The sequence below is a fragment of the Poecilia latipinna genome, unplaced genomic scaffold (assembly GCF_001443285.1).
Source record: "Poecilia latipinna isolate Pla-1442-1.1 unplaced genomic scaffold, P_latipinna-1.0 Scaffold2466, whole genome shotgun sequence".
NCBI classification, from domain to species: domain Eukaryota; kingdom Metazoa; phylum Chordata; class Actinopteri; order Cyprinodontiformes; family Poeciliidae; genus Poecilia; species Poecilia latipinna.
Genome location: NW_015115082.1, coordinates 40,596 through 52,408, shown reverse-complemented (window position 1 = coordinate 52,408; position 11,813 = coordinate 40,596). Strand labels below are relative to the sequence as shown.

General features: G+C 36.4%; 2 protein-coding genes across 3 annotated transcripts in view; both read right to left on the bottom strand.

Moving 5' to 3' along the window:
* Positions 1 to 839, bottom strand: part of sycp1 (synaptonemal complex protein 1) — a 12,658-nt gene extending 11,819 nt beyond the window's left edge. Inside the window, exons 1-2 of the mRNA XM_015019654.1 lie at positions 750 to 839; positions 278 to 427 (exon numbers count right to left, since the gene is read on the bottom strand). Of these exons, the coding sequence (XP_014875140.1) occupies positions 278 to 421 (144 nt within the window). The 5' untranslated portion in view covers positions 422 to 427; positions 750 to 839. The remainder of the gene's footprint in view (positions 1 to 277; positions 428 to 749) is intronic.
* A 594-nt stretch (positions 840 to 1,433) lies between these two features.
* On the bottom strand, positions 1,434 to 11,449 carry LOC106937914 (monocarboxylate transporter 1-like). 2 transcript variants are annotated; one of them, XM_015019657.1, is made up of 6 exons: positions 11,125 to 11,449; positions 10,207 to 10,271; positions 7,923 to 8,159; positions 3,304 to 3,447; positions 2,421 to 3,194; positions 1,434 to 2,313 (listed from the first exon to the last, which is right to left on the bottom strand). In XM_015019657.1, the coding sequence occupies exons 3-6, from the start codon at positions 8,137 to 8,139 to the stop codon at positions 2,078 to 2,080; spliced, it is 1,371 nt and encodes a 456-aa protein (XP_014875143.1). In that variant the 5' UTR covers positions 8,140 to 8,159; positions 10,207 to 10,271; positions 11,125 to 11,449; the 3' UTR covers positions 1,434 to 2,077. The 2 variants fall into 2 exon arrangements, with proteins under 2 accessions (XP_014875143.1, XP_014875145.1); XM_015019659.1 differs by lacking the exon at positions 10,207 to 10,271.
* Between the last annotated feature and the right edge of the window lie 364 nt (positions 11,450 to 11,813).

Sequence of the window (11,813 nt, the reverse complement as noted above, 5' to 3'; positions counted from 1 at the left end):
TTTTTTATTTTTTTTTCACCAAAAATTAATTTTGGTTTTTTTTTTTTTTTTTTTTTTTCTTTTTACTTGAAACCTACAATACAATGACTTGTGATGGCAGTTTCAAGAAATATTATGGCCAAAACTACTCTTTCTCTGAAAAGTTGTTTATTATAGTCTTATACAGAGTACTTGGTCTTTGTTGTGAATAAAAGCTTTTGTATGTAGTTTATCAGTGTTGAAGTTTCATCTGGTTATTTTGCAATTGATTTCCAACCAATATTTCCAGAAAATGTACCTGTTTTAATGAAGAGGCTACCTGCTGCTCTGAATTTAGAAGATGGTTCCCTACTGTTCCTTGAGGACGGACAGCATTTATATGGCTGTGGCTTATTCTGGGAGGCACCAAAAGTTTGAACCTAAAACCTCGATCTCTGTCCATCCTGAACTGAGAGAAACAGCACAAAATAAGACAACAACGTTTTTATATATATTCTTATATATAAAAAAATATATATAAAATGTGAAAATATATACACTTTTGGAAGACAGAGACGACCGAAATACTGCATTAGTTCAGAGGTTAGCTTGAATTCGGTTTTTAGGATCGTTATGGACTTCACTTGATATTATTAGAGTGCTTGCTAATGGAGGTTAGAGTGAATACATTTCTCACTAAGAAGTAGCCAAAATAGTCACCAGAGTAGGTCATTGTTTCTAAACAGATGTCATGAAAGTTTATAACTGCATAACATTTACAGTTATCTTACCTGCTCAAACGCTAGCCTCTAACGGTTTCTAACCGCCCGTTCTGCAAGCGCGTGACAGACTTCTGCGTCACGGACGTTATTGGCGCTGGGGAAAGCTGGTAAGAGGCATCCATTATCGGACAACGTCGAATGTTTTGACAAATTAATTAAGCATATGGTAACAAAAGAATCAAATATATCCTGGCATTGGCTGGTGATAACTGTGGCAAGATTTATTTGATCTTATTTCATATTCTACAAAGTCTAAAGTAAAATTTCAACAAGTGACTTAAGTCTTGCACTAATATTTAAAGTTACTTGACGATTTTAATATTTTATCATATTCCAAATAGAGATTGTGATTTATTTTGTTCTGTTTTTTGTAATGAATGCATAATTCTGAAGCAATTTTAAGCAAGAATTCTAATTGTCCTCAAGTGTGAATCTGCATTATATCCTATATGACTTTGTGTTGCCCTGTGATGGAGTGGTGGAGTTTCCAGGGTGTGCATTGTCTCTTACTAAATGAATGCTGGACATTGGCACCAGCTACCCACCACCCTAAGGGCTACATAAAGAATGAATGGATGGGCATAATAATCTTCTCTCATATGCTCTTTTTATTAGAGGAAATGTGACTTAATGCATCTTTAATGGGCAGATGTATTATTGTATGTGGGTTATGAAACACAATGAATGAAGTGGACAGTTTTGATAAATTTTTATTTTTTTTCTTAGGTAACTTCCATATATACAGAAAATACAACAAACTGCAGATGGTGCCACATATTCCTATTATGTTAGCAAACATAGCAGTGCTTCAAGATTGTATTAACTTCCAAAAAAAATCCTAATTGGCTGAACAATTATATTACAAACATGGTTACAAGATAAATCAAATACTGAATGAATATCTTATAGGAACGAACAACGCTTGAGGGGTGGAGAAATGACTTACTAATCTACAAAAATAGACTGTGTGGTGCACTCCAAAAAATAAACAAGAAAACTTATTTTAAAATATAAGGCTTTGCTGTGATCCTGGTACATATTAAAATACAACTGGCATATAGTTATGCAAAGTGAAAAACATTCTTAAAAACCCCTGACTAAAGATAAATGTCATCTTGTAGGACAAGCAAACAGTGAATAATGCATACGAGGTATTTTATGTTGACAGTTTAATACAGCTTAAAGGGTTCTAATAAAAGGTCTGTGATATCACCGGCATTGTTTGAAAGCAGCATATAATGAAACAGAGACATGTTGATGTGAAGTTATTCACAGAAAAATAACTTTGAACAACATTAGATTGTGTTATAAAATGCAAGCAGGGATGTAATAGAGCACTAAACAGTGTCCTCACTGTTCCTAACCTCTCCAACCTCTTTGGCAGAGTTATCCCTGCTGGCATTTGGTTGTCTAACTCCCATCCTGGCCTTTCTCTCCTCTTCTTTTTTCTCCTTGTCCAGCAGTCGATAGTTAATTCCCATGCCTACAAACAGGAAGACACTGGAGATGATGAGAACAATCCCACAGCCCTGGTACGTGTACTTGTAATCATGGTAGATGTCTTTGAACTTTCCTGTGAAGACAAAATAGGTCATAATTTATTATTTTGTCTGATAGCTTTCTGTTTGAGAAATTGAATAAAAATGAAAAGTATATTTTTTTAGTGATATCTGTACTCACCAAGTAACGGGGGCCCTAACAAAACCGGCGCGCACTCCATAATAGTGACCAGCCCAACAGCACTTGAAAAGCGCTGGGCCCCAACCAAATCCATCAAGGTCTCAAACAGCACTGAGCTCAGCCAGCCAAAGGCAAATCCAAAAAAGATGGCATAAATTACAAAGCCTTTGTAGTCTACTGATAATGGAGCAAGAACATGACACACGCCATTATACAAGACAGAAATCGCAAAGAAGTACTGTATCCTCGGCCGAATCCACTTAGTGTTGGCTACAATGCCCATTGAGGGCCGTGCAACCATGTCAACAAAAGCCAACACAGAGAGAAGAAACGCTGCCTTCTCTTTAGGGATTTCTTTACTCTTTGCATAATTGGAAAGAAACACCAGTGGAGCAAATAAACCAAACAACATGACAACATTGCCCATAATGTAGAGTAAAAATCCCCTGTGTTTAAATAAAGTGAGGTCCAGGAAGCTGTTAATGGTCTGCAAAATACTCTTCCTTTCAGTGGTCTTTTCTGCAGGTTTGGGTTTTGGTCCTATTGGTCGCATGAGGGAGCCAGCCACACAGCAATTAAGAAGAAGGCCGCCCAGGATTAGAAAACTTCCTCTCCAACCAAATTGGTCATAGAGCCAGGTGTTAAGAGGAGCCAGCGTAGAGAGAAAGACAGGGCTACCAGCCATGGCAATCCCGTTAGCTACAGGCCGTCTCTTAAAGAAGTATTTTCCAATCATAGTGAGGGCTGGGTTGAGGTTAAAAGACAATCCCAAACCTAAAAAAATATTACCAAAAGAAAAAAAAAATGTCAAGTATGTGAACACTTGATTTCCACATGACCAAATATGAAAATATAAAAATAGTAAAAGAAAAAAACCACAAACCTCCCATTACACCCACACAAAAATATAGCGCCTCAACGGAGTTGCAGAAAGAAGCAGCAACGAATCCAGTTCCAGACAGGAATCCTCCAAACATCATGACAGGACGACTCCCATATTTGTTCACCAGGATGCTGCTGATAGGGCCTGGAAATATTATTTTAAAAACACAAAACTAGTCACAAAGACTTACAGGATTTTGAAACTCAGATCATATGTACATTTTACATTCACCACAAGGGGGCTCTAGTGTTACATCAGTGGCTCAGCAAATTCTAACAGTTTCCTCAATCATTTGTGTCAGTGCTGCACTGCAGTAAATGTGTTTTTATGTCATCGGTAATGTGATCCGTCATAAAAACTACAAACATTGTATTGAAAAAATGTGTTTGATTCTTAATACAAAATGACACTGTATTCTTTTTTTTAATTGACTTGGATTTATTTTAAAATATTAAACTCTTCAGACAAGTTGGATGTTAAAGTGTGTGTTCTGGAAATGTGTGTATGAGAGTATCAGTGATCACTGATCTGCAAAAGGAAGATAAAATATTTTTTTTTGTGTGCCCTTTTGGCATTTTTGGCACCTGTCACCCTTATTACTGAAAGACTGGCTGAATAGGAAATGTGTGGATCACCTCATCAAAATCCATACTGAATTCACGGGAAAAATGTATGACTTTTCTATGACTTGCAGACAAATGACTAAAATGCATGCAGAGTTCAGAAAGCAAAACACCATCTCCATCTAGCACATATAACAATGAGCCTAAATGAGTATGAGGATCCACATGGAAGACACTTCTGCCTCCCTGCCAAATCCCTGCAGTCCCCAATGAAGCTAAATGGAAACTGACAGTTTTTGTTTAGAGGTTGTCCAAACTCATTTGCCAGCATGGCGCAAGACAAAGGGCTTTTAAATTGTAATGCAGGCCATCTCCACGCAAACAATGAGTTCCTTCCTTCCACTTTGCAGAGAGGGTTGCTTAGGGTATAAAGGTCAGATAGAAACCATGGTAGAATATTATGAATGTGATGTATCAAAAATTAAAGGAGTACAGAGATACGCAACACTACACCATTATTGAACTACTCCTGTTGATGTGCTGAGAATGTCCAGATGAATATACAGATCTATAAAACATTTCCTTGTCTTATTTTGGGTTATAATACAATGCAGAGCTTAACCATTCATGTGAATATTTGCATGAATTATTATTCTTACATCTAATCATTCCCTTCTGACAGGCTAGCGACCTGTCTAGGATACCATTAACATCTCACCTATTGACCCCTGGAAATAGGCATCAGATCCCTCCAGCCTTGCAAAGATTAAGGGGATATGAACTAACACTTGATTATGTACACATTTGAGTAAAATCAAATGGGGCTGTTACCACACCCAATCAAGGCTAAGGAGGAAGGATGTGCAGTATGAAAAGAAGGTATATGTAATAATACTGATATTCTTGAATTGTAAGAATATGATAGAAGCTAACAATCTACCAAGAAAAAGTGGGCTACTCTCTGAGTTCAGGGGTGACGCTCTGCCTTAAACAGGACTTCCAGTATCTTTGAGTCTTGATCAAGACTGAAGGATGGAGCTGAGGTCTCATATGCAGCAATGAGAATAATACCCTGGTGTGTCAAGTTGAATAAAGAGCTCTGCTAAAAAGCAGACTTCTTAATTTCTTAGTCTGTTCTACCTTAAGCTTGATCATAAGATATGACATAGGACTGAACAACAAGATTTGTGTCAAGGCAGCTGGACCCTTAGAGACAAGGTGTAAAATCATTTAGAGGAGATTAAAAAAGAGCCACTGCTCTTCCACTTTGAAAGGGCTCTTTTGGGTTAATTTGGGCATCTGTGACTTCTAGACACCTCTGACTACTTGTTCCTTCTGGCCTGGGGACACTTTTAGCATCCTGCAACCTTGAGCTGGAGAGAGTCACTGTGGAAATGGTTGTCTTAGTTTCCCTTTTAGACTTTAGTTGTGACTTTATTTCAAATAAGCAGAATTTAATGGATGGATGGAAGGAAGGATGGATGGATTAATTCAGTTGAGTTGTAAACTGTGATTTTATAGGATTTTAGATATTTTCCCCTTCACTATTCCACTCACTGAAAACTCATATTCTGTCAATGGGGAACATTCTCATCCTGCATGACACAGTTTCTATTGAGCAGAGATGCTTCATAAGTGGACAAAGGTGATCTTTCAGAACAAGTTGGTATTGATTTGTATTGAGACTGTTCCCTCAAGGGGATGAGTGGACTCAAAGCATCCTAGTACTGTAGGAGTAAAAGGTTAAGGTTCCTCCTGTTGTCCTTTGTGTAGGGATCTATGGCACAGCAGGTTACAGAAGGTCATATGTAAAAACATGTGAAGAATTCACTTCACCTAACCACGCAAAAGCTTGAGTCTATTTATTTGAAAAGGTAAATGGCTTGAATACACCCCTGTATAGGATTAAGGTTAATCAAACAATCTCATGTTATAACTCAGTAACTTCCTGCCTATGTGTCAATGTAGGCATGAAGCCTACATCAACACATAGGAAATTACTCTAGCACCAACCTGCTAGGGTAACTGGATGTCAAACACTAAGCAGCATTGATTTCTGTAAGGATTTCAACACAATGGTTGTGAAGCCTTATACTGAAAGAGGCATTTCAGTTGTTTCTAGTATACAATAAACACGTAGCATGGTTAATTTTGCTTCCTAAATTAGGTAAAATATCAAAAGAATAAATGGGAACCATCACAAAGCAAGTCCTTCCAATTTTCAGATACTCAAAAGCTCCTGTCTTTTCAGGAAGAAGATGGGTTCTTTGAAAGTGTTTGAGTGGAAAAATGTGCGTAAACCAGATGACACAGACAAAAGACCTTGTGAAGATTGTCACTGAAGGTGGTAAGAGAGTTTCATTATCCATAGGCAAACTACTGCAGTAAAAATATGGGCTGAAAGGCCCCTCAGAGCGGAAGCAGCCATTATCCTAAACACAATATAAATTAACTAATTTGAAAATGCTCTTAGGAACAGCGACCTCCATTTTTGGAAGTATGCCCTCTGGCATGATGAAACAAAATTTGACATCTTTGGCCAGAATGTCTAATGTTGCATGTGAAAGAGTGGAGAAAAGAGAAGAGCACATCCATGCTCTTGACTGTGGCAGCATCACATTGTGTGAATGTTTTGCTGCAGAGGGACTGGTGCTCTTCCCAAAATAGATGACATCACGAGGAAAAAACATTATGTTCAAACATTGATGAAACATCTCAAGAAGCTACAGCTTAGATCGAAACAAATCTTTCAAATGGACAAGGGCTCTAATAGTAAAGTCAAATAAGTTACAAAGCATTTTAAGGACAAGAACATCAGTATTTTGAAATGATAATATAAATTTGTGGGCAAAGATGAAAAAGTGTGTTGGAGTCAGGCAGTCCACAAACCTGGTGCAGCTACACAACTTCTGCAGTCTATAGCAGTCCATTGTGGATAAACAAAATGTTTCCCCCAAGTCTACCAGATCGAAAGGCAATTCTACCACATGCAAATGGAGCAAACACAAACTCTGAGTCAGAAGAAAGAAAAAAAGACATTATGCTGGAATTTATCAGTATAAATTCCAAACAAACATTGTTTTGGAATTTATACTGTATAAATTCCAGCATAATGGAATTTATGCTGATAAATTCCAGCATATGACTGAATCTTTCCTTAAATATGAAAGGTTCAGTCATATTTATGTCTAATTGTGAGAAAGAAACGCTATGTGTCTTTATGCAGTATTTTTAAATATGTGATTTAATTTGTGAAGGGAATCCAACATTATGCAGAAACTATTTTTGACGTGGCTTTGTGTCCTGTTTCTCTAAAATATTTTATTTTTGACCATTTTACAGAGTACACAAACAATTTTTACATATTTGTTGGAACCTGACAGTATAATAAGAGGCAAACGGTTTCCACATATTATCTGTCTCGTGTTATACTGACAAAACCTGGTGAAAGTTTTAAGAAATATGTAGATTTTTTTATTTTTTTTTATAAAAGTGTGTTTTGATTTGAGAACCATGTGGGACAATGAAAGCTCCTTTGAACTCCACTCTGTTTGAGCACATGAAAAGAGTCTTATCACCATCCAACTGTCCAGAAGTTTGTGACATCATCCACCATCTCATTCATCCCACCATCAGTACAACAACACAGTCAAACTTCCTGGTGGTCTTCCACTCTCAAAGCACAAGGGAAAAGACTACACAAAGGAAAGCCTATTCATCTGCTTCTGAGAGAGATAGTATTGCAAAAGCACTTCAATAGCAGAGCTCCAGTATTGTTCTGTTTCTCTCCCAGAATAACATATTTATTAATCTGGTCTGCTGTATGAGTGTGAGAATTGGGGGCCTCTTTGTCCCTGTATGAGAGACTTTTGTAAAAGGCTATATTTCACCAAAAAAAGTAAAAAAAATAAAATAAAAAAGATTGATTTTTAACTAAACACTGCAGGAATAAATCTTTCACACTCACGCTAAGAGCTAGGAATTGATTCAGTCAAGCTTCCTGATGTGCTAAATGTCAAGTGTTATCAACAGCCTGTGATGTGGGATGCAGCTCACCTCCACCGTAGGTGACCGCTAACATGATGGAGGAGATCCAAGACACCTGGCTGCTGGTCACATTGAATATCGCTTCAATTTCCTTGAAGAAGACAGTGATGGACTTGGCTGTTGCATAGGAGAAGCCAATAGAGATAAAGGCCCCAATCACCACCAGCCAACCCCAACCACCCTCAGGTGGTGTGTAGCCCTGAGGCCCTCCGATGGCAACTGGCATTTTTCCTTAATTACAGAAAACTGCCCCGGGGGAGAGAAAAGAGAAAAACAAACAAAATGATTTCATGAGTTCACTTTAAAAAAATTGTTTTTTAGTGTACTTTCTTGGAACAGAGGGAGTTTGGGTTTGTTAAAAATAATAAATCACTTGAGGGTTAATCCTGAGAAGACTTGAATTTACATTAGTTCATCTATGAATTAGAAACTGAGTTCATTTCCATGCAATTGTTTCAGTAATTCTGAGTGAAACCAAAGTATAAGACGTTACATTGACATCTTTACTCGAAGCAAAAATAAAATTGTGGTCTATTTAAATCCTATATAATATTGAAATCCTATATAATATTGAAATCCTAGTGGCACTAATTATTGCAGCCTGGAACATAAAAAAACCCACAATAATAAATACTATACTACTATAGAATTGATATAAACATTTCCAGTTTAAGATTTATTAAACGGCAAAAATCAGCTAAAAGTGGTCTTGTGACTACCCTTTCACTTCTATGATAACTTATTCACTTTTGTACAAACTCATGGCAATGTGACATCTGTCTACTGCAGGATAGGAGCAGGAACATACAGTAACTTCACATTTAAGAAATCTTGACAATTTCCTTAACCCAGAAAAAGCTTTTCCCATTGTAGAACTACAGTAAGCTGCTGCCATGCAAACTTCTTTTTTGTATTGCAAAGGTGCTTTCTAAAGGAAATCACTACACAGCTAATAATGTTGTATTTTATCCTGACCAGGTTCTTTCAGCAGCGGTACTTTGCTGGTGGTTGCTGTGTTAAACAAATCTAAACACAATTTTTGTCTAATTAATTATACCTCTGGGTCAATAAAAGAGTTTAAGATTAAGGATACAGTTCCTAGTCTTATTTTGCTTTGAATTGCTCTCTACATGAGTTCACTGAACTCCCAGCCACTGATCTCCACACAGTTTAATTTTAGAGGTGATGAATAAGAGTCAAACTGCTTACAGTATTGTTTACACATGGGGGGAGAACTATGCAGAGAGTGCATTGATCAGCCCATGAAAACAGGTTGATTTCACACTGCTCCAAAGCTCAGGGCTAAGCACTAAAGTGGGTGATAATATAGCGATTTTCAGGCGAGCAGGACTTGATTTGGTTGATGAATTGGTTTAGTGTTCTGAAAAGTTATTGGGTAAGCCAGTCTTGTGCAGCAAGTTGTGAATATTTAATGTATAAAATAACTTTTGTTATTGAGATGGGATTTTAGCTGCAGCTGTGTGGGTGTAATTGCACCTCCTGTGTTGTTCTATAGATACATTAGTGGAAAAAAAATAAAAATAAATAAAAATAAATAAAAATCATCGTATCTGTCTTAGTCATTCATTATGGGTAGAATCTTGAAACCTTGTAGGATACACTTGGGTAAATGTTTTGAAATTTGCATTTAAATTGCTTGAAGCCAACATTATTTAACATTAAGTGGTTGTGTTTGTTTGAGACTGTGAATATCACTTGGTTTGTGCTCCTTTTTGTTTTGTTTCCAAGAAACAATGTCAATAAGAACTCTAAGGTGAGTAAAATAACGTATTTTCTTTCTGATTTTATGTATATTAAGTTGTTTCTAGTTTTACAATCAGTTATTTGTATTCTGATCATGGTGGAGTAGCTTAATACATTTCTCTTGCCAAAAAGGGTCTCAGTTATGCAAAAATGGATCGCTTATTTGTGAACATACTAGAATATTTTTTATTCTTCATTCCAAATAAATGCAATGTAATGTATAATTGGACTTTAACGTTTTTTTTTTTTTTTATTAAATGGAAGATTTGTATGCACTGCAATGTTACAATGACTTAAATGAACAGGTATGAAGAGGTAAGCTTTTATAAATGATTCCCTGAACTTTTGGGGACAGGGTCTTATTTTACTGTAGTAATAGTAAGGTTTGAGTTTATTCTCTTACATAGCTTCTTAAAACCCTGTGCACACATTTTCCAAAAATATTAGTTTTTTAATAAAGTAGCATCTCATTAATAATATCGTCAATCAGATTAAACAAAGCAGAGGTATTCCCACTCTGTATTCTCACCTTTGATGAATATAGGATGTAGATGGTCTGGATTTTGATTCTCCACTGTCTACTTTCTTTGAAACCTGGAGAATCACAAAGAATAAAAGATTCAAATGTCTCCATGCTGTGAAGGCTTAAAACTAAAAGTTTGTGGTTGGCTCTAATATTAAAATGTCTTTACAGACAATGTTTTGTGTCTTCTTTACCAAAGATCAACCACCCAGTTTAACAATCAGGGATAAAAGTGTCAATAATTCAGCAAGAACTGTAGGGTTAAGTTAGTTAAGCCAGGTGGAAAAATGAAATAACACAAACAGAGGCATGAAGCCCATGTCTTGCTCTAAAGGTCTATATAAAGCAGGGGGAGTGGAAGCCTGAGAGTGCTACATGACAACAAACAGACCAGAGGAAAGCCAGGTTAGCTCAAACAATGAGTGATATGAAAAAATGGAGATTTTTTTATGGATAACTTAAACTTTTATCTCCAAATCATACACTTTTTATCTCCTAAATGCTTAGCAAATGCCTAATGTATTGGTAAAAATTGGTTTAAATGTTCCTAAACAAAATAAACAAAACAAAGAGACATCTGACAAATCAGCTTTGAAAACATTGAAAATCAATATCCATAATTTATTATTTTAATAAAATGATTTAATAGTGGAACAGCTGCTTCATTCTTGCTACCTCCTTAGGGTTCTGATACTAAGCATTCAAAATCATGATCCAGATTATTAAAAGTGAGGAAAGGACATAAAATGCATGGTTTCCATCATGTGAATTGCATAATAATAAAAACATTCATATAACATTAAAGGAAAGCAAAAGATTCTTCATAAATGTCCATCTGAAAATCAAGTATTTAACCAAGTAATTAAGTTCAGCGTGTGTTTGTTAAACAACGAAGGTGCAAAGTGTCTCTGTGGAACATCTTACCTTGGATGAAATTGTAGAAAAAAGATAGATTATCTGCAGATCAACTCTTAAAGGCACATTAAAAAAGTAGACATAACTGAATATGACTTAGCAGATTTCAATATGGATGAAAAAAAGAAAAATTAAGATTCTCCACATATGTTTGACAGATTCGCCAGAAGGAATTTGTGGGTCTGTATCTACTATGACAGACCAAAAGTTCCCAGAGGCACCTCACCGTCAACTTCTGTCTATTTTCAGTGAGTGAAATAAAAAGTTAAAAACTGAATTCTGTCAGTGACTAGATCAAACAGTGAGTTGATCTGGACATTATAGTGCTACATGAGGGGGTCAGTGGTTCTTATTGGCCGTGAGAAACTTAGCGCCATGCCCCTTTACAAAGCTTTCTCCACCCCTCTGTCATGTGCCTAGCTCAAAGACAAGGTCAGAGTAATCCACCACAATAATACTGTATGTGAGGTATGTGAAAGAAAACAAGTTTCCTTTAGAGAAGATTAAACTCCTTCTAAGATGCAGACTTTTCTTTTGCAAATCTATTAATCATATGCAAACGAGCATTAGAATTTGCAGCTAAAATAAATGACCACCTACATTGTTTACTTCAAGCACCCAAAGAAAGACTATTGAACACTTGAGGGGTCAGTTCTGGTTGAACTTTCCTGCCTGGCGCTATTAATAATTCCATATCA